Source organism: Pavona decussata, unplaced genomic scaffold (assembly GCF_977016875.1).
Source record: "Pavona decussata unplaced genomic scaffold, jaPavDecu1.1 SCAFFOLD_202, whole genome shotgun sequence".
NCBI classification, from domain to species: Eukaryota; Metazoa; Cnidaria; class Anthozoa; order Scleractinia; family Agariciidae; genus Pavona; species Pavona decussata.
The window spans coordinates 89,562-112,500 of NW_028145610.1; the positions used below are offsets into that span (position 1 = coordinate 89,562).

At 39.8% G+C, this 22,939-nt stretch overlaps 1 protein-coding gene and 1 pseudogene across 2 annotated transcripts in view; one reads left to right on the forward strand and one right to left on the reverse strand.

Annotated features, from left to right (window-relative positions):
- Nucleotides 1–22,939, forward strand: part of LOC146460960 (uncharacterized) — an 89,887-nt pseudogene that overhangs the window by 35,915 nt on the left and 31,033 nt on the right. The gene's annotated exons all lie outside the window — the stretch shown is intronic.
- On the reverse strand, nt 1,125–17,802 carry LOC146460964 (uncharacterized). The gene is made up of 6 exons (XM_085087259.1): nt 17,730–17,802; nt 16,420–16,548; nt 14,579–14,821; nt 9,729–10,001; nt 5,224–5,469; nt 1,125–3,381 (listed from the first exon to the last, which is right to left on the reverse strand). The coding sequence occupies exons 1-6, from the start codon at nt 17,800–17,802 to the stop codon at nt 3,053–3,055; spliced, it is 1,293 nt and encodes a 430-aa protein (XP_084943385.1). The 3' UTR covers nt 1,125–3,052.

Below are 22,939 nucleotides of genomic sequence, written 5' to 3' on the forward strand. Positions count from 1 at the left end.
ATGCCCCTGAGATGAATGCACATGTTTCTGTAAAGAATTATGATTCATTTTACAAGTCCGCGTTTTACAAACCCTCCTTTTACAAGTCCGCGTTTTACAAATCCTCGTTTTACAAGTCCGCGTCTAACAAATCCTCGTTTTACAAATCCTCCTTTTACAAGTCCGAGTTTTACAACATTACAAATCCTCCTTTTACAAGTCCGCGTCTAACAAATCCTCGTTTTACAAGTCCGCGTTTAACAAATCCTCGTTTTACAAATCCTCCTTTTACAAGTCCGAGTTTTACAACATTACAAATCTGCGTCTTACAAGTCCTCGTTTTACAAAGCCAGTCTTCTCTAGTCCAGTCGACCAAATACAATATCCCTGTCCACAGTGGTATGGAAAATTAGGAGAGATGTTGATAATTTGGTTGTAGTAATTTTTAATATTTAATTAAAAATTAATTCTAATCTATAAAAATCTAATGTTCAGTTGCCACTATGATAAAGTAATCAAAATAAAGTACATTGACAATAACAATTAATTACTCTTAATTACGAACCGACATAGTCTTCTTACATAACAGAATTTTCTAATGCATAATTAAGGAATACCTTTAACTGACAATCACTCTTTTGTTACCCGGCCTTAAACACGAATCAGTGTCAACAGAATACCATTTTCAAGGCTATACAGGACACGTAAATTTATAAGTTCGAGTATATGTACCCTATTCTTGATTTTTTAGATATAATACACGCTGATATTTCACTTTTTGCCTAAAGTGCAAGCAATGAGTAAAATTTCCGCGACTATGATTTGTTAAAACATCGGTTAAGTTATTCATTATTCCACATCAGGTAGGTTTTTTCTGCTACTCAGCTATACACTAATGAAACCAGGGATACGAGATCTTCTCCGGTCACATCGTAAAATAATGTAGTAGTGGAATTGTAATTGTAATTAATCTGTACAAAGTAAGTTTCTGCCTACGAGAATGGCGGAGAAAAAATAGACAGCTATCAACCCAGAATTCTCCGTCGTGGAGAGCGGTCTAACTCAGTGTGTATGCTCTGTTCGCTCTATTAGTTATCTCTTAGGTCAGCCTCTGTTTTTTTACTATTTAGTCTGAAGAACAGGCGTTATTTATTTATTTATTTATTTATTTATTTCTTGTTACATTTTTTAGGCTAGCGGAAGCAAACGAGCGGGTCACAAGCGAACTGCAGGTCACGCGCGACGGGAAGGGTGTGACTCGCGCTCCGCGCTTTCCTCCGCTCGCCTGAATGATGAAAAAAGAAAAAACGCATGTTCTGTAGTGTGACAGTACATTTTTCCTGCTTCTGCGGGAAATACGCGGAAACTGCAACGAAAGCTAGACAGGAACGCAACGGGGAAAATTTCACTCAATTGGGAGCACTCGCTTGCAGGGAGAAACTGTCACTTCTCAAGGTGGTACCAGGATCTAACCACGAACTGGACAGAACTTCAGCAACAGAAACGAGAATTTGGTCCAACAGAGCTTTATTCTGACTCAACTTGTAATTTGAAGGAACATTGTACAACAAGGGTTTGCTTGTACATGAATTATTTCTTTTACAAGGTGCTATTTCCGTGTTAATAGAATTAAATGAAAAACCATTAAGAGCGGAACAAGAGTCTTTGTAGATAGCGAACTAAATTAAAATTGTCGTTTAGTCTTCAAGATTGTGAGTCCAGCTTGGAAAACTAGTTCCAGCCAGGGGCACCCAACGACAGTTTTCTCTCAGACGCTTTGAAACGCTATTTGAGGCTATCTGGAGTGCCTATAAAACTCTGTAGGTTCATTGTAGGCAGCGCTATAATATTTTTATCTGTTCGGTCATTCTAGGGCTACCTGAGTCTTTTCGAAATTACTAAGGCATCTTTGTCCATTTCCCGAAAACCTTTGGTCTTATTTCCTTTCCGAAAATCTTAGCTGACCTTTTTTCGGTACCCGAAACGACATTTTTATCAATCCGAAAACACTAGGCCTTAAATTTCCCATATCACGAAAGTTCGAGGTGAAAATTCCCTTCAGAAATTAATAGGGGATGAAGGGCCTTCCGAACAGATAATTTACCGAAACGATCTGTTGGGTGCCCCTGTCCAGCGGCAAACGTCTTTCTGAATACACTAAATTACAACTAGAAAATTCAACGACAAACGAACAGCTGTGAGTTGAGCACATCTACACCTCTAACGAGAACCAATTCAACTAGGAAATAACAGGACAGCTGAATTTACTAGCTGTAAATTAATCGTATAGAAAGCTATCTACTTCTAAAGTAAACGAAACCAGCTCCATACAAAAGTAATTTTAAACTTAACGAACTAAAGAAGGTAATTGTCGGCTTAAGTTTAGTACAATACTTCAGAATCCTCAAGGGACAAACAAAAGAAATACTAATTTAGCTTCACAAGTTGTTTACATTTTGCTTCTGTTGTTTTTTTAAAGTTTCAGAGAACAAGAAAACAGCGAATATCTTAAAGCGATTTAACTTCTTGCAGCAAAAGTGAATAAATAATTTGGAAGAAGACCCAACTCCTTTCTTTTTATGATTAAATATAGTTCAATTACGGACCGTCAACTTGTGATGAATATTTTCGTATGCAAGCTATATATTTGTTTGTGCTACGATCAAAATTTTCTGCTGAACATTAAGCTCCTAATTCCGTGCAAAACTGCGAAATCCTCCGTAACAGTTGGCTAGTACCAGTTAATCTATACTGTGCCGTCGGTTAACTTAGTCAAAAGAAATGTGCAAAATAAAATAAAAACGAAATTATGGAAAGAAACTCCTGATCTGCGAAGAAAAGAAAAAAAAAAACAACAACAACAACAATAACAAAAAAAACTCTGATGTGGGAAGAAAACGGCTCCTCAGAGTTACCGCAGTTGTCTAAGTGAAAATGAAAAAAAAAAAGGAGATACTAAGGCGAGATCGGGAGAACTGGGAATTACAAACATTGGGAGTCATCATCATCTTAAACTTTAAATATTACAAGGGTCGGTCGGTTAACGGGAAGCACAGTATATTGTTGGTTTGTCCTAAGTGGTTGTTTCGTAGAATACTTCAATATCAGTGGGAGTGAAAAAGAAGCTTCCTGCATAAAATGTACAGGAATTACCAGATGAAGAATACCCTGGGGGGAGGGGGTAAGTGGAGCCACAAAAGGTGTAAGAATATCGGTTGCTCCCTGCGTTGTCTGGTATGTAGATGTCGGGTCCGGCACCAAACGTTGGGCCGTAACTAGAGCATGTGTATATAGCGTAACTGGTGTCCCCTGACTTGATCTGCAGCTTAACAGGAGCGTAGCCATTGATGTTATACAGCGAGAAGATAAATGATTTACTGGATGAAGCATAACTGCAAGAACCTAGGAAAGGAAAACAAGCACAGTTGGCTTACCATTATCGTGGAAATGTATTTTTATATGTATATTCAGGTTACTTTTTTAAAGAAACTGTAGTGTTGAGTTGGTGGGAAGTGAAAAACTGTATTTGGTTTTATCATCTAAGGTAATTCTACCACCGTAGAGAGATTCTACAGCTCTGGAATCTTTTTACAGTTCATAAATCACCTTATTAACTTAGTTGACACTTAGGAGAAAAATAGAGAAGGATTTTTTGTGTTTCTAGTATCTGTAAACGCTTATAAATGAAAATGAACGTGATGCCACCAACCTACAGCATTATAATTTTCACCCGTGCGTGTACAGAAATAACGGGACAGAGATCCAATTGGGAGCGTACTTTGCATGAGCTAACTTCTAAATCCGTAGAGTAACTTCGATATTGACGTCTGTTTCGATTCCCCAAAAGATACGATACTAATCCCGACCGGTTGCTGACGATAAGACGTCATTCATGATTCTGCGCTGAGGCCTATACAGAAAAAGGCATTTACACCTTTTAATTTTACTCTGGTGTGCGCGTATTTCACTTTCTGGTTCCAGTTGCTCAAAGTGGGATAACTTTATTCAGCAGATAAAATGAATAAGTCGGAAGATTATGATGAATAATTTTGATAAGAGCGTCAAAACAGTCTCTTTCGCTGCAGAAGAAACCGAGCGACTCGGAGTAACTCAAAGTATATTATGATTTCACCGCTCGCATGAAATCGTAAACACGCGCTTGAAACACGACTTGCAGGCCTGAGTCACGCTTTATTTTAAGATTGCATATGTGCTTCAAAGCAAAAACAAGTCTGAGTAAAAAATATATAATTATAAAACATTTAAATAAAGCCATGATTATGTTGCGTCATAAGTGTTCAATTTTCCAGCTTGTTGCTCAGACGCCCTTTCAGTAAGCGAACAAAGTAAGGTGAAAGCACTGCACCGTCGCGAAATATCGCGACTGCTTTGTTGATAGCCGGCAAAGCAGTGACGTTTTTCTCTTCCCAGTGAGCTCGTAGAAGCGAACGAAGGCTTCCAGAAAGAAAATGAAAACAACCCCTTCCTCCCCCCCCCCCCCCCACCCCCCCCCCCCAAAAAAAAAGCAAAAAACAAGAACAACAAACAAACAAACAAGAAAACAAGCAAAACTAAACAAATAATAGATATATAAATAAGGGTTAGTTTCTAAAGAAACTGTGGTGTTGGGTCGGTGGGGGAGTGGAAACGAGTATTTGGTTTTATCATCTAAGGTAATTCTGCCATCGTAGAGAGATTCTCGAGCTCTGGAATCTTTTTACAGTTCATAAATCAGAACACAGATCCCAGCTGTTGCTCAGACGCCCTTTCAGTAAGCGAAGAAAAATAAGGTGAAAGCACTGCACCGTCGCGAAATATCGCCACTGCTTTGTTGGTAGCTGGCATAGTAGTGACTTTTCCCTTCCAAGTGAGCTCGAAGAAACAAACTAAAGCTTCCAGAGAGAAAATGAAAACAACACCCTTCACCCCCTCCCCCCCCCCCAAAAAAAAAACACAAACAAACAAAACAAAACAAATAAAGAAAACAAAACACACACACAAAAACAGAAACAAAAACAAACAAACAAGGAAGTAAAAGAAAAGCAGTTTCCCCTTTCCCTTTCCCAATACCATTTTTTTTCCTTCTCTTGCTTCAGGTCTTTACAAGTTTTCTCAGCTCCCGCGCTCTCAGACGAAAACAACTGCTACTTATGCTACTTTGTTGGAAAACAATTGTCGTGGACTACAACGAATCCATGAATCTGATCGTTTAATAAAATCGTGGTACCTTAAACTGATACTTACTGGACCAAGAAACGTCAGTGTATCCACCAAATATGTAATTGCCGACTTGTATTATAGTAACAGTGCGACCCTTTCCATCACAGTTGCTGTGAAATGTAGATGCTGCCCAGCCATCTGTCGTAGCACGCCAACACTTCACAAACCAACTGCGGGATGAACTCTGGAGGACAGGCACCAAATAAGAATTCAGTTGGTCCCGGTACTTCCTATTGAGGCCACTAAGAAAATGCGATGTAACGATACCATCTAACAAAAGTAAAGATACAAAAATGTCAAGACCACCAATTTTATTGGTTTATACAATTATTACAAGTGTATAGACAGAATTGTCCAGAACGGGGTGGTATTCTCCTTTGTATGATAAATCTCTTCAGAATAAACTGTAGCCGGCAACCAAATAAACAAGCTAGTTCCTAACATTCACCATATCCGTAAAATAACGGGCCAAGTTCAGGCGTTAAGCCAGACATATAATTAACAATTATTCCATGAGCGCGCTTGGAATTATTATGAGATGATAGATAGCATCTCATGATCATATCCAACAAGCGCCAGCGGAATAATTGTTTTATTAAAAACATTCAAGAACTATTGCAATATATTGCTGATTTTGCTTTGAAAGAACAACCAGAAGACAATTAAATGGTCGACATTCTTCGGGCATGGTATAATGGCTTATATACCATGGCCGCTGTAGTGTATTGATTACTATAGTAACAAGGACATGTGTAACTGTTACTTTATGTGAAACTACTGCATGTTACAGCATGATGTGAAAGTACTGAGTTGAAGTAGAATAATTTGTTTTTATTGAAACACGAAGAACACTACTTTACAAAACAAGACGACTACTTACAATACCACCTACAATACGTTACTTATACTTATATTATTACTTATACTATATAATACTTCCTTAGACTGCAATTCTTACACTACTTTTTACATTTTTTTTTCGCTTACACACCTATGTACCTATTATAATTCAAAATGGGTTTCCATTTAGCCTCTAGCATCTTCCTATTATTAAACTTAGCAGCAATGTGACATTCAGTTACATATTTTCTTTTAACGAAGGGGAAAAAGGAAGACTATTATTCCTACGGCAATTCCATAAATGTAGCTTACCTAAAACGATTAAGTAATTAAACAGAGAACAATTAGTACCTGTGACACCAATTAAAATAGTATTTAACTCAAGTTTTCTTTGTTCTTTGGCTATAGCGATCCAATAAGATTCAAATTCTTCCCAAAATGCACGTGAGTAAACACAGTAAAAAAGAAGTGATCAATTGTTTCCGCACTAGTATTGTAAAACGTGCAAAGATCGCTTTGTATTAAACCTATCTTAGCTAAGCGGGAATTTGTGAATAAAATGTCATTTAGTATTTTAAATTGAAAGCATTGCACATATGTCTCGCAGATACAGGACCTTATTAATGAGAAGGCCTTTTTCGTTTCCACATCATCAATAGAAAATTTTGATTTCAACTTTGTGAAGCCTCTGGACTCTGTCGCCTTACTGGATATTAGCAAACCGTAGAAATCCTTAGACTTGCTAAGTGCTGGATCAAAAATTTTATCACCGATTTTAAATTGTAGTGATCTGACATGATCTTTATTAATTTCGTATAATTCATTATATCTAGAATTGATCTTGCGGCTTCCCTTATGTAGCGACCTGAAACGTACCCAGTTTGATTGCTATGAATGATTTCAGGTAAAACTTTGACAATACGGGTCGCTATAACTTTGGCGTCGATGTTAGTCAAGGAGATTGACCTCCAATTTTCTAAGTAAGTCCTATCCTTGTCCTGTTTCTCAATAAGAGTAATCACTGCCTGTCTCTGAGATGGGGACATTTCCTTCTTCATAAAAGCTTCTTTAAAGGAGTTAATAAAAGTATCACCAGGTAATGGCCAAAAGGTGTTATAAAATTCAATGGGTATCCCGTCGTTGCCTGGCGTTTCTGCAGTTGGAAAGGTTTTGAGAACGTTCTGCCATTCCCCCGCAATTATTTCTTCCTCACATATTATTCTTGACTCATGTGGGTAAATTTGGACTATCAAAAAAAATCGATGATTCTGCATTATCTAGATTAACATTTCTACTACGATATAAGTTCTTATAAAATTTGCGTTGTGAATCCATAATCATAAAGGGGTCAGTAGAAATTACACCGCTAATATGCAGCTTTCTTACGTGCTTTTTAGCATGGGTGCGTTTCTCGAGATTTAAAAAAAATTTTTGCTATTCTTTTTATCGTGTTCGTGCCATCGAGCACTTGCGCGTAGTATAAACTCTTCTACTTTGTCCTCGTACAGTGCTTCAAGATTCTGTTTAGATTTTTCTAGTGCCAGGCGCGTATTAAAAAAGAATGAAGTAGAATAATAATTACACTCCAATATAGATAATTGCTTAGTGAATAAAGGACATTACATAGAAAGCAATGGAAGAGTGTGTATCTCCTCACTTAAGTAGTAAATGACTACACAACACATTGGCGACGAGGATGAACTCGTAACTGTAGAACTAGCAGAAAGTCCAGGACCGCCAGACCCGGCAGACAATCCAGTACAGCCAGAACCGGTAGCCAATTTCAGTAGAAAATCCAGTAACCGACCAGCCAGAGCCGGCAGAACTTCCACACTGAATGGAACGGTCGTTGCCCGCACCCAAGGCGTTCAACATTGATACGTCATAGCCTCAGATCTGAAAAAGAAGGACGATGCGGTTCAGAGAGCTACGATGCTGCACTGCCTTGGCCCCGACGTACAACGTATTTTCGATACGCTCCCTGGAGAGCACAAGACCCTTGGAGAGGTGAAAACTGCCCTGAGTGGACACTGCACCAAAACGAAACGTAGTGGCAGAACGCTACAAGTTCAGATCGCGAGCTCAAAAGACAGACGAGTCGATCGACATGTATCTGACCAGCATTTGAGAGCTGGTAACCAAATCGTCGAGAAATGTTCCTCCGGTATCTTGAAGCACAAACTTCTCCAACAGGACGACCTGGAACTCGCAAAGACGATCACAATTGCGCGAAGTGCAGAGACGGTGGTACAAGAAGCACGAATTCTGTCACAAGAAACCAAGGAAAACCCAATCCAGATTGACCACGTGCACTCCTCTCGCGGATTTCCAGCGAAACAGTTCAACTGTTACATGTGTGGTGGAACGAACGGACACAGTCCTGATGAATGCGGCGCCATCAAGGCCACGTGCAATCCCTGTAAAAAAGTTGGACACTTGCCAAAGGTCTGTCGCTCGAAACCTAAAGCTACGCATCCAAAAAACTTGCACAAACAGAGGCCAGCCAAAAAAGAAAAGAAAGCTCCAACCATGAAGGTCCGCAGTTTGAGATCCAAATCTACTAACTGGCTTGAAGACAGCTCAAGTGACCAGAGCGAACCTGTGCTCTCTCTGAACAATGTTGACAGTTCCATTACAGTACAAAAAAGATGCCTGGCATTTACGCGTGATGCTGTGCATGATTTGCTTCGGAGATAGTAGTATCTAGTAGTATCTAGCATTCCAGTATCCTAGAATTTTATTATACTTAATATTTATTTGGTATTTACTGTGTCTCCAATTAGCAGGTATGCTAAAGTACTTTGACACAAATAAAGTTATTGAAAGTTATTGATTGAAATTCGTAACTATTAGGGAAATTGCGGAGCTCTGTACGGCACGCAGCGTAGATTGCCCACAAATTTTATTCCATACATAAGTAGATTGGTGTTAGTGCTTTTGAGTTAAAATAGATTTGACCCTAAGTCAGGTTCCACTTTTGTGAAAATAGGCTTTAACTACATGTATGTCACGTTTAACACATTCTGAAAAAACAAGTTTAGGAGGACGTATTTAAAAAAAAAAAAAAAGGTAACTCAGTCAAAATTTCACAGAAAACAAAAGTTTAACTTATTGACAACTGGAAATTCAATGTGTAAAATATTCAAGCTGTTTAAGCAAGGAATGACGTTTTGGCAGCACCAGCAATGTTTAGATAAATCGTAGAGTCCCCAAAGGTAAATTGGGTAGTTTTAAGGTCACCTTGTAAACCGCCTCGCCAACAACGAAAAAAATCGCATTGAACTCAGTAAATGTGATATTTGTTTATAGGATGTAATGATTGATGTTCATAGAAAAATCAGCCAATTCGGTGAAAAGCCGAAATTCGCCTTATCCGTTCTAACGTGTACAGTCTCTTCAGACAAGAAGGTCGTCCTGAACAACAGAAAATTTGTGTATGCACTTCGCGTTTGAACATTATTGCACAATGAAATGCATTATGAAATTCTGTGCAGTATAAAGTTAGTCGGCGGAATAAGTTTGAAATCCCTTTAACACCGAGTAGACAACTAAATTAGACCACGACCCTCTCACAACATACAAATCCGCTGGATTCAAAGTAGCATTCTGTGCTAATTAGAAAATAATTCAACAAACCATACCTAAAACAACTAACAATCGTTTGGGAGCCCACCAAGCAGTTTAATTACCTCTGACTGTTATTGTCATTGTTTCCTTGGGTCCATCGCCATATTCATTGAATGGTGTACAACTGTAGTTCACCTGAGGTCCTCTTTCACCAACTGAGGTTGTATACGTCTCAGCATCACTACCAGTTGAAGTGTTAAATAAACTCTCGTGCTCTTTGTAGTATCGATACTTTGCAGGTGGGTTGGCCTGTGCACTGCACGTGATGCTGAATGTTGCATTCACAACAACATGGTTCAATTCACTCGACAGGCGTGTGTTGATTGGACGATAATCTAAAATGAATGAATGATTTAAATGGTTTATGCAGTTAAGTAAGTTGTTGTGAATTCATGCCTGGAACTATTTACTGAGCAAATATTAGTAAAAGATTCTTGCATTTTCTACTCTTTACTTATTAGTATTTTCTCTCTTGATCTGTTGGACGCTATTAGTATAATTAAGTTGTAGCTCATTCCTTGACCTGTTATAGGAATTTCTATTTTAACATAGATTATCATAATTTCATATATCGCCTGAGTTATTAACAGTTAGTAAGAGGGGTCTCCTTGATAAGCCTAGAAAGGCTTCTGAGACTTCCTGCTCAATACTGTCACTACAGTGATGGATGAAATATTGTTTGATTTGTTGGCAGCAGACTTTTGAATTTCGCCCTTGTCAAGTTTCATGACCAGTTCGCGCAACTCTATGTTTGCTCCAACAACGTACCCTCGTTGTCGGAGATAAGTCTTGCCGAAGGCGATTTATCATTCCACAAAATGTGTTGAGAAACAAGTAAGTATCCATTCCAAACGAGACTTCTAAATGCACTGCTCTTGAAAACAAGCAGGTCAAGAATACGCACAGGTAGCCTTTCTTTCTGGGTTTCCCTCTTTCCTGAACAATGAAGAATGGGCAAACAAAATCTACAGGAACTCGACAGAATGCTTTTAGTTTCCTTTACCCTGATCCTTGGTAGACGTGCCATCATTTTTCCAGCAGGTTTGGCCTGGCGCCTTGGGCACTTCACGCATTACTTTTCCCACGCTTGACTTTTTGGATAATTACAGCTTCAGCAGCTTCAATTTTATAGACTAATTTCTTCGGCCTTTCGTTGTGCTTAGCGTAGACAGCAAATATGTAGAAAGCAAGAAACCTACACATGTATCTTTGCGAGTCGAGGATAACTTGAAAATCGAAGGGGGGTTAAACGCCAGTCTAATGATCTTTCTATGATGACGCAATCAGTTTACTTTCTTGACTACCTTGCAATTCTTCTTTGCTGAAACGCCATTGTGTTCGAATCTCTCTTGGTGCAGAAGATAGCTGTTTAATCCGATTTTCTGGCCACTTACACTCCGCGTCTCTTCAGCATTTCGGCGTTTCCACTAGGTCTAAGAGTTAGCCAGTTCGGTTGCTGTCATATCTTTAGTTCCAAAATCGCAGGATTGTCGTCCGTTGGAATATATCTCCACTGTTCAGAACTTCGTTGACCCTTGAATTTTGGCAACTCTGTTGGAGACGAATGGCATAAATCTTCTACTTGGGGTAGGTGACCACCAAAGTACGTCTTTACCGTCCGACCGAAGTCTCCTCGGTCAACGTTAGGCCGCGAACAGAACCCATCAATTCCAAACGAGGGACATTTATAGCGCCAACCGGCGCGACTCCTGTTTTCGCGGTTGTAATGACACTGAAATGAACAGAGCGTGAAAGAGCTCGGGATGTAACGTTGGGCCCTGACAGATAACATCGTCCAAATAAAGACCTTGATACCTCGCAAGAGCCTTAAAAACAATTCGTGTCTTCGAGGCTGCCCTATTTGGTTTCATTATGGAAAAGTGAGAGAGGAAACACTTTGCCAGGGGTCAATCTTTTGTAGATAGTTGCGGATGTAATCCTTGAAAGTGTATTGTTAAATACAGTCACTCAGTAGGCTTTGACTTGAAGAGCCTATTTTCAGTACATTAGAGTATCTGAACGCCAGTTCGAAATTGTCTGACAACATGGGTGAGAATTTCTTTAAACGAAACAGGAAGTTGATGACGTCAGTCTACCAGCTTCATTCACTTTTGTACTTTTCCAGCCCAACTCTGCGATCAAAACTCATGATGGGGTTCTTCCGTGTTGACCACCTCCATCACCCAAAACTTGATGAATAGTTGTTTCAATTTCCTCCAACTTTGACGCCTCTCGGACAAAGTAAGCGTGAATGAAATTAGTTTGAACGCGAAGTCCTGAATTGCTGTCTGAAGTTCCGATGTAAGTCCAGCCAAAACGCGTTAGTCGCGCGATTGGTTCCCCTGTCAAACCTCTTCATATTTGTAATGCAAGTGGAGAGTATCGAGGCCAATGAGGATGTCAACAATTGGACTAGGTGAACTTTGTTTTGGAAACTGAATACCTTGGAGATGTTTCCACTTTCCTGTCTCTTTTCTCCAATCGATTATGCTCAGGCTACCAGTAACTCTGTCGGTTGTTAGCGCATCTATCATTCCTTCTAATTTGCCCATACAAAATTTCTTCTTCCAGTTCAACATTCGTTGTTTCGAAGGTTTCAACCCTTCCACTGAGTGTATTTAGTGTTACTCTTTGGCAATGTCCTTGTAGACTTTATTTAGCTTCACCATCTGCATTTAGATAGGTTCTTGTACTTGCGTCGTGCGAGAGAGCGTTCACCTCCAGTCGGTGGTTTCTAATTTTCAAGATTACTGAAACAGTCCTAAAGCGACAAAATGAGGTGCTTCTGATGTTTTCACAGTCACGGTGGTGGGGGACCTATCCGTCAATGTTTGGTGCTTCCCCTCCGTGCCGACCTGTGTGGTCAAGGCAGCGGATGGCTCGGCCGTATCGTCTGAACGTGCAGCCGTAACCGTACTGATGGTGTACGCTTTGCTTGCCCTCTCTGGGCTTGATCTAACGGTCAAACGCTGCGAGTTTGAACAAATGTTTTGAGCTCAAGCCAAGTGTAACAATCTGTGGTGGTTTCCTCGACAACCTTTCACAGCACAGATTCTACTCCGTCGACACTGGAATTCTCGGGTGGCATACACTTAATCATAAAAATCACAACTTCAGCTACTTTTTTTACATCCCAGCGACAAGGGATATCCATCTTTCTGAACATTTCGCAGTTATGAAATCCCATGATTATATTTCTACAAACGGGCACGGTCGTTCCATGCGCTTGGCGGTAATACTTTCTGCTAAGAACGTCAGGACGCCCCTCTTCCTTCGTCAGACCTTTGATAGTTTCGTGCGGACGTGTCGGGAACTGTGATTCTTGTATCATCCAGCACTTTCGCAGAGTTTCTACTGATTCGACGTTGAAATTCTCGAAGACCCATCCTTGGTATCCTCCGAGCTTGGGTTCTGTTATCTTTTTCAAAAGGTTCAAGTACATCATCGACCCATCTCCAAGTTATGCCGATCTGCCTGCTTCCTTAAAGTTGATAACTTCGACTTCCAAAAGATCCGCAAAGTTCTCAATGTCCTTAGATTTCTCCAGTCAAATGGGTCTAATATTTTCTATTTGTAATAAATTAACTGCGATTTTACGTCGCTTGACACCAAACCTACGATCAATTCACTCCTTCGCACGCAATTCCCAGACCCTCAATAGATTTCAGACCTTCTCCGGACAAATACTTTCGTAGCTGACTTAGTTTATAGTCTGGTGTCGGAGGCGCCATACCAATGGAGGCCGTAAACACTACCTTCCAGTTTTCATAGGTCTTAAAGTTTACCGAAAACACTGGAACATCAACATGGTTTAGTTGTCTCAACAAATATTGTCCAATAGCCACTGGAGTTCCGATTGAATGAGACGTCATGTAGCGTTGCCAAGTTTTCGCGTCCACGTGTGACGTTTTGGACCAATGGCTGTAGTATCAAAGTTTGGAGAATCCAAATTTTGATCGTTTACCTTGTTCTTCGTTGGACGTTATCGCATCTGAGCTCGAAGACTCCGCTTTCGTTTTGTCCATCTCGCCTGAGTTCGAAAACTCCACTTTTGTTTCGTCCAAATATTCCCGTACTCTGTTCTGCGCCTTTGTAAATTTGTTTTCTAACTGCCCTAATTTTTCCGTAACATTCATCGCCGACTCCCTTACCGGTCAGGTCCTTGAAATTCGTCTCGCACTTCGCCACGTTTTGGAGGATGATCATCATCAATTAGTGCAAACAACTTGCGTCTAGCTGGAGGAAACTGGCTTTGGCTTTTGCCTTCCCATGCTTGAACGTTTCCACGTGTTCGAATGAGTCGTCATGCGTCTCTACAACGAATTCAATGTCTTTAATCTCGCTCTGCTACATTGCATCTATGCTGTTTGAGTATCATGAAACAGTAAAAAGTGAAAATACCAAATAGCGGAACTTCTATATATCTATAAAACGAAAATAGAGAAAAAAGCGAGAGGCGAAAACTAAATTACAAATAAACTACCAAAGCTACAAACAAAAAGCGGTATTTGACAGGGAAAAAGAGACCAATAACGAGTAATATTTAGACTTGCTTATAGGTCTTCATACTTGCGAAAAACTGATATTAGTAATTTTTAAACAATAAGCGATTAGCTGAGAATGTTTCTTTCCATGCTCCGAAGGTTTCTTATTTCTTGTTTTTTTTTTATTCCTCTGTGAAAACATGACGTTTAAAAATTAAAATGCAATAATGTAGATGTACTTCCCACGGCGGTATCGATTGGATAAAACAATTATTCCTGACTTCGTTGTAAAAGCCTTGCCACCAATTTCAAATAAAAGTTCATAAAAGAGCTACTTAATAACAAAAGTTTCTCCAAAGTGTACCAAAGGTGCCAAAATGTACAAAAACAATGACAGTTCCACTGGTAGCATAAACCTCCTGACTCACTTTCTACAAAGACATTGACAGTTCTAGTAGCAGCATTCCCAACATCATTATCAGCAGTACATTTGTAGACTCCTTCATCCTGTTTACCACTGATGGTCAAAGGAAAAGCGACAACACTGTTATCAGAAACTCGCGACCAGGTGATGTTTGGTGTCGGATCACCATACGCCGTACAGGTGAGTATCAAAACATCTCCCTCATTTTTTGTCTGATTACTAGAGATGTCAGTAATCTCTGGTGGATCTATAGCGAAATTAAAAATGAGAGAACGTTAAAAGAAATAAATAAATAATACAATCAGGTGTAGGCTTGTCTTATTTGTGGTTGTTTACGATTAAGCATTCGCGGTGGCAATGCCTATCGCACTATCAATGCCGTCTACGTTATATGTTAACAAACCAGCATCTTACGCATTAAAACTTGACGGAGAAGGCTTGAAGACAAATTAAAACCAAATGGATTTAATGAAAACGCCATTTGGAAACACGAGTTGCTAAGTTTCTTTTGTTTCTTGTGCGCACAGCTTTGGAAAGTGAATTTGCCAGAAGAAACCCCTATATACAAGCTTCCAGTTTAATATTATGTAATATGCTTGTGTATTGTGACTTTGTGCAATAAACAATGTAAAAGGACAGCCGTTATTAGACAACAAAACGAACAAATGTATCACCATGCAATCAATATTTCCTCAAATATTAAGATCTTCAAGCATGGTCCGCAAGCATGGTCAGGAATTAACGCTGCGAAAGAACTCGAAGGTTGGTAACTGTATAATGCATAGGTATAATCACCATCAGTTCCTCTTGTTGATTCTACCGCTAAGCTTAGCCCTATATTTATCAAAGAACTTTACAATGCTATTTAACCAGGCAACCGACTTTACCATGGCGTTTGTTCAGTTCAGTGAAGCACCGCTAATAATAAAATCAACATTAACAATAATAATTTTATTTGACAGGCTAAAACGTTACAGGATAAAAAATGTACGAGTTGACTATAAAAAAAATATGAAAAACAACAATGTTTGGGAGCCTGCTTAAAAAGTGAGAGTGGTTTAATGTCCCGTTGTGATTTATGTAGGTTGTTTCAATTGGCAAGACCTTGATATGATATGCAGTACTTGACAGAATTACTATTGACTCTCGGTAAATTATATAAAAATTGAATTTGTTGCTAGTATTGTAGGGATGAACGTCACTAATTATCTTTGTATCAAAATCAATGTATATTAGACCATTATCATTTTGAAACACTAGTGAAGCAGGTTATTAGTGTTGGCCAACCAAGTGCATGTTGTGTTTATTTGAAAGACGAAAAACTTGGTAGGCTAAGTATGATTTTGACCGCCTTGTTCTGCATTAATTATAGCTCACCGCTTAAGACAGCATTACCCCGCCCCAGATAGTATAGGCGTAATCAAACAGAGAACGTACTACCAAGCTACAGTAGAATTTCGTTTCAACAAACCAAGTCTTCGTAGTAATAAGAAAGTCTTTTCGTCTGGTTTGGGACTATGCGGGGAAAGTAGATCTTAGCAAGGGCTATTGGAATCCAAATGTTGGGGATAACCACGCATTTTTTAGAGATAAAGATAAAGTAACAAATAGTCTAAAACAAAAAAAAACAGTATATTATCGGCGAACTTTCGATAAAAATTTCTTTGAGGAGGATTTTCGCCATTTTCTTGTCGTTATTCAGCGAATCTTGCTCACGTCAATTTTGCGCGGTACTTGCGGTAGCATCTGGGAATATTAAAGGTCCTCCGATGACGATATACCACAATTAAGCCGTTAGTAATGTACATTCGTGATTTCCCGTCGGGCATTCAGTTTTCTTCTTACCTGTGCAATTGGTCCGTTCAATCTCTGCGGCTATTCTGTCCACTAGATTCTTAACGTATTCTTGTTGTTTTTTACCCTCGTGGATTTGTTTTTTGATCGCATCAAGGACTTTCTTTTCCTCGGAGGACGCTGAAAGGAAGATGTTTAGTAAGCAACTGTGAAAGAAATATCCACCACCAATAGTGTCATCATCGCTTTCAGTACGTTTGTTGAAATTTTCATAATAAGAATCACAGAACATTTCAATTTTTTTAGTACTTTCGGAGTTTGACTGATCGGAATCCACTGTGCAAAGTGAGTTTTCACGAAATAATATGCGCCACAGGTTTGAAAAGCTGAATGCATATTATTCTCAGTCTAGCTAGGAAGTCTTTATAATCCCGCGTGGTGAAACTTTTTGCACTGTGCGTTATTTAGCGAAGACATCGCGGCGCTGATTGCAGCAAAACCTTGAAGCACACGGCCTGTGCAGGCTACGTATCAAAAGCTTCAATTATGGCCGCGCTGTTGCCTGAACCTGAAGTCTGGGTCATGCGCCCAAATTTGAAAGCTTCTGGTGATCGTCCTGTCATTTGGTTTTTAGCAAAACCACTCGCGTGTGCTTTCTTTGCACGCTTGTTTGAGGGTGCAGGTACCATCAGCAAAGTGCAAATAATTGGCGATGAATATGTTTTCCTCTAAGATTAAAGGCTGCCGCACACTAGCCGATTTTTTGTCGTAGCACTGCAGATTTGTTGTCGGGGTCAAATCGGGCTAAATTTTGTCGGGCCTTCAGCTTGCCGCACACCAGCCGATTTTTTGTCGCGACTGTACTAACCGCTTTAAGGCTTGGGGTTGAGTCATCCAAAATCAAGATGGTGCCTATTGCACTGACGTGGCGAAAATTGAAACTTGCTTTATTTACCTTGACTTTTCTACGGAGGATAACGAGGCGTCGCAAGAGCAGCACAAGAACAACATTAGTTAAAAACTGGATAACCAGACGAAATGAACAGGGTGTATACAGCTGTTTCGACAAAGGTTGTCCAAAAAAAGCGTAAAAGCGTACGCGACAACGCCGAAATAAAAGCTCAGAATCCATATTGCCCGCCATTTCAAGTCTTTGTTGTACGGTCGAGGCATTATGGATTCTGAGCTTTTATTGAAATTTATGGGGAATTTTCCAGACTACCTTTCGGCATTGTCGCGTACGCTTTTACGCTTTTTTAGGACAAGCTTTGTCGAAACAGCTGTATAACAACTTAATTGAAAAGCTTGGGAACGAAGATCTGACTGGGTGCCAGTGGTACTTCCGTTTGTCTAAAGAATACTCGCGTTATTGTCCTCTTTTACAGGTGTCCATTGCTCTATCTCCGCGCTGATCTCAGCTTCGATATCCGCCATGTTGGGAAAGACGCTTGTGCACGTGACTCTCATGACATTTCCTAATTGGTTGAGGCGCGCGCGTGCTCCGACAAATTGTCTTGGTCTACTCGGCACTAGCCGACAAGGCCCGACAAGACGGTTTGCAGATAACGCCCAACAAGCCCTGATCTTGTCGCAGACTTGTCTAAATTCACCGCATACTAACCGACAAGTAAAGATTTTTCGTAGGCCGACAAAAAATCGGCTAGTGTGCGGCGGGCTTAAGACATTTTGGTTACGTTTTGGAAACAGTTCGCGCCTTATGCATGTGTGTCACTCTTATTCTGGCTCGGACGAGGAATCTTCAACTTTTCGCAAAGCAGACGTTCGCTTAACAGACTGATACGACAGAAAAAAAGTGGCAATAGACGAGCTAGACAAAAACACAGGCGGAAAGATGACCGTAACGATTCTTGAAAGACGTGTGTATGAACGGCCCCAAAGTTTGTTTTGCCCAGTAAAGGCTCTTGAACTTTATCATTCAAATTTGAATCCCGGAGTATTTTGCTCGTGGCGAAGACCTAAAGCGAAAGAAAATTTTAAAGAAACTGATAAAATGTGGTATTAGGAGATGTCACTTTCGGAAACATATTTTACATACATTAATGACTTCTCCCACAGCAGTGCGTGTAAACAGCAATGCGTGTAAACAGAATAAATAGTCTGGTCTGTGTAAAACATATGCCAAGTGCATTGACATAATCCTTGGGCCAGCGAATACCAAAGGGCGTATCAGTTCTGTTCTTGTTTGAACCTAACCAAAATGCCTCCGTTTTGGACCTATCCAGTTCAAGCCTCGAACACAGTCTAAAAAATCCAGTTTTTTAAACAGATTGTCGGCCGATGTAGTATCTTCAACAAGGCAAGTAGTGTCGTCAACATACTGGGATGATTTAAATTCTTTTGAGTTTAGCGATAGATCCTTTATCGATTTGTCGCTACTAATATTGCACGATAGAAACTCCACACCAATAACAAAAAGGATTCCAGAAAGTGGGCACCCCTGTCTTACTCCACGCCTTAGAGAAAAAAAAAGGTGTTGCAAAGCCATTGTTAGTAACACCACTTTGTGGATTTGTGTAAAAGATTTTAATCCATTCAACCAACATATCTCCAAAACCCAAAGTTTCTAGTGCCTTGGATAAAAACGACCATTCTATGCTGTCAAAAGCTTCCTTGAAATCCAAAAATAACGCGATGCCGGGAGTATTGGTGTCGTGACAACGCTCAAATACATCTGAAATCAGGCGAATATTCTGTCCAATAAAACGCTTTTTAACAAAACCCGCTTGATCACTATGAATGATGCCTGGCAGGATTTTAGATATTCTCGAAGCTATTGCTCTAGTAGCAATTTTAAAGTCAGTTTTCATCAGCGAAATTGGTCTCCAGTTGTCCGGAAGCGTTTCACCTTTAATTTTCTTCGGAATAAGAGTGATTACATGCACACATGTATTCGACGCATCTTTGGCTGAGACGAGACGTATAATTCTTCCATTTTGACGTAGACCCCAAATGGGTTTTATGGGTAGCTATGGGAAAACAGCTCATGTGCCACGGTTGACGACGTTTTTGTCGGAAATTAGTCGTAAATTTTAATAGAGCATTTGACAAACGCCACTCTTTGGGATATTAATCAGTTATGGATGATGGACGACGAATAATTAGAAAAAAAACAAAATAAAACAGAACAAAAAACTAAAAAAAATAATGCAAAGTAAAGTATATGAATGTTGCAAACGGCTGTTAATGAAAAATAACGTTTTGGGTAAACGTTATTCGTGCAAGTATACGAAACAGGTACCGGTACCTATTATACTGCCGATAGAGAAGGGGGAGGATAGGTATAATTCAGCTGGAATATTAGCATAAAAATTATCTGAAAAAGAACTCTTTGTAAGCAGACAATATTTGTTGTACAAGTTGGCATGAATTTTATAACAGTTTTCGGAAAACGCTTTTTGTGCGATTATTAAAAAAAACAGCGATTGACGATTCGAAGGCCATAAAGGCGAAAAGGGACACATTGAATCGTATGGTGTTGTAAATGTTCGAGGAAATTTGATTCAAAACATGCTCTCCCACAACGGAAAAACATAACACTTAAAATCCTAGCCGTATGCAGGATGTCTGTCCCATGAGCCTAAAGGCCTTGGCTCCCACGCGGTCCCCCGTTGCTCAGTAGTAGGGGATCCGAACTAGTAATCGCGAGGCCAGGTGTTTGACTCGCACTGAAGTGTAATTTGTTTTTACCTCGTGTTGTTTCTCATATTTTTGCTAGCCGCGGCTAACGCCCGGTTGGAAATCCATGGATTCACCTCAGCACTTGTTCTTTGGTTCACCATAAAATAGTAGATATACAGGCCAAAAAGAGTTAGAGTACTAGAGTGAATGGTTTCCACTTATTTAAATACTTCACTTTAACAATAAATATTAATTGTTTTGTTTGCGCTAGTTGGCAAATTTCGTCGTTTCTGGCAATAATGCACCTGTCTAAGCCTAATTTAATTTTTGGTAAGTTGAACACAAAATTTATTTTTCTGTTTTTTTTTTCTTTAATCCAGAAACTCGAAAATTTTATCGTTCTTTCGAAGGTAAAATGATAAACCCTTCTGGTATTTTATCTCTGTTTTAACGCAGTAAAAGCTTTTTTTTACACTGCTGAACTCGCAGGAAAAGCTAAAAGATTTAATTTTCCCTTGTTAGTGAGCCGATAAGATGAAAAAAGCGTGACTGAGAATTAAGAATTTGTCATAAGAAACGTACTATGAGATAAGTGTTTGGAATTTTCGGTGTTTAAATTCGTATTCAGACTTGATCACAAAAGAAAGCTCGAATTTCGCGTTCTATTTATATATTCAATTCACCCTGGAACCTCTTTCTGTCTTCTTGCGTATTTAGGTTCAATCAGTCTGTGTGCAGAGACCCTGTAGTTTTCAAGCCCCTATAGCTTTTTGGACCCGGTAAGAGTTTTTGTTACATATATAAATCGATAAAGATGCTAAAAGAACAAATTACCTTTCATAATCAGTAAAGATCAAGAAGGTTTTAGGACCCTGTAGATCTTATGACACTTTTTTGATTATCAACTTCAGTCAAAAGCTATTTCCTTACCTTGATGGGCTTCTGTATTGTACTGCAGCCAAGCTCCCCCAAGATAACACAAGAGAAGAAAATCAATAATGACGAAGAAATAGCCTGCCATACTTGAATAGAGAACAACTTGATCTCAAATAATAATTCGCTGTATGTAGTCTTGCTTAATACGAGACCAAGATCGGCTGATTGGTCAGTAACAAAAGAGTTAAAACTCATCAGAACAACAACTTTGCATCCACGAATTCAAATAATTACCATGGATCTTTTCTTATTGGCTGTTGAAAGACATCAACATATAATTTAGGCTCTTATTTTAATTTGCTCTTTAAAGGGCGATTTACACGGTACGACTTTGGCGCATGTGACAAGCTTACGACAGGCCTACGACACGGATTGTTTCGTGTAAATCAAACCTACAACTCGCTTACGACTGTCGTGTACGTCCCAAAATTTGTCATAGGATTTTAAAGCATGTTTTAAAATCCTACGACAATCGTAGGTATAAGCAATGTTGAATGACGAGAGTTGTGTGTGATTATGTGCATGGCGCGAGCAGCGCGAGCTCTAGAAATCGCATGCGACAGTCGTAAGCAAAAGTTGTACCGTCTAAATCGGTCATAAGACTTCCTCTGTAGAAAAAAGAGTGAACTAAAACAACGTAATAAAAATGTATCCTCCTTCAAAGGAAAGCAGCAATTCTAGTGAAATGCAAATAATATTACAAACTGTAATCTAAATTTTATTAAAAAATAGAAAAACAGTTGTATTCAATGTTTCACACAATCAATTAACAGCGCAGTATTATTAGCAATGACGCGGGAGAAAACTAATGCGCCGATCAAATCGAAACTTCAACATCCCCCCCCCCCCCCCGGGCAAACCCCGGGCATTTGACTATTTTCTGTGCCCGGGAGTAGGGAATTGGACGGGTAAGGCCTTCCCGGGGGTGTGGAATTTGACCTTGCCTGGGTGGGGTGGGGAAAATTGAACCTGAAGTGTCAGGTTTCAAATCGCTTTTTTGGAGGGGGTGGGGGGGGGGGGGGGGGCGCCGAAGTCTCTAACAGCTATAAACGTGTTTGGACGAGATGGAAGAGTTTAAAGGAAGAGATACAGCATTACAAAATCTTCAAAAGTGAGAGTGCTTGAATATTAATTATTTTTATAGATTGTATATAAACGATGTAGATTTTTTATGCAATGAGTCAAGCTGCGGCTTTGTCCCGCAGTGAATAGTGAAAGAAATAAACACTGTCGAATGAAAAACCGCCGCTTTGGCTTAAACTGCAGAATACCCTGCCACTCGAACAGTCTACGTAGCCGGCTAGCTAATACAACCTTTGCCGTGTTTCGGAGTTAGAACAGCTTACACTTGCTGATTGACATTGTCCGACTTAATAAATTCAATTTCCAGTCATTTGTTTCAATGTTAAAGTTGTGGTTTTTGTAGTAACTCATAACAGCAGCCAACAACGATTCTTCTTTAGGAGGGGCATTTGACAGACAAATCCGACGATAAGGTAGGGCATTTGAATACCATTTTGGCCCGAGGGGGCGGGAATTTGAACGATCCAATCTTCAAAAGTTCAAATGCCCGGGGTTTGCCCGGGGGGGGGGGGGGGGGGATGTTGAAGTTTCGAGTTGATCGGCGAATAATGTGTGCTGCCAGCTGATGGTGTACTGTGCAAATTAGTAAATTTAAAACATCATTCTTACAAATATTAAAAGCATGCAGTTACTGATAAGGGGAAAGTAAAAAGCAACAAACTTAAGCTTGGTTAGTAGACTCTGCAACAGATATTGGTCACGCGGGGCCATGTTGAGTCTCAGGCTAATTCAGTGCGAGGCTTTCCGTGCGAAATCAAAGCTCCCTCCCCCCCCCCCCCCCCCCGACACACGAAATTACGCACATCGAAGAATATCTGTTGTCTACAAAAGACGAATATTCAGTGTACCATGACCACTCATTTGTCTGTGTTGCGATCATGGTCGCAATTTTTTTTCTTTCGACAGCGATTTC

Bases quoted from the DNA above. Each gene is read 5' to 3' on its own strand.
- LOC146460964 (XM_085087259.1), bottom strand. From the start codon at position 17,802: ATGGCGGATATCGAAGCTGAGATCAGCGCGGAGATAGAGCAATGGACA. The intron at 14,822-16,419 runs GTAAGAAGAAAA...ATTTCGCTATAG, and splicing joins TGAACGGACCAATTGCACAG to ATCCACCAGAGATTACTGAC. The intron at 3,382-5,223 runs GTAAGTATCAGT...TTCCTTTCCTAG, and splicing joins CACTGACGTTTCTTGGTCCA to GTTCTTGCAGTTATGCTTCA.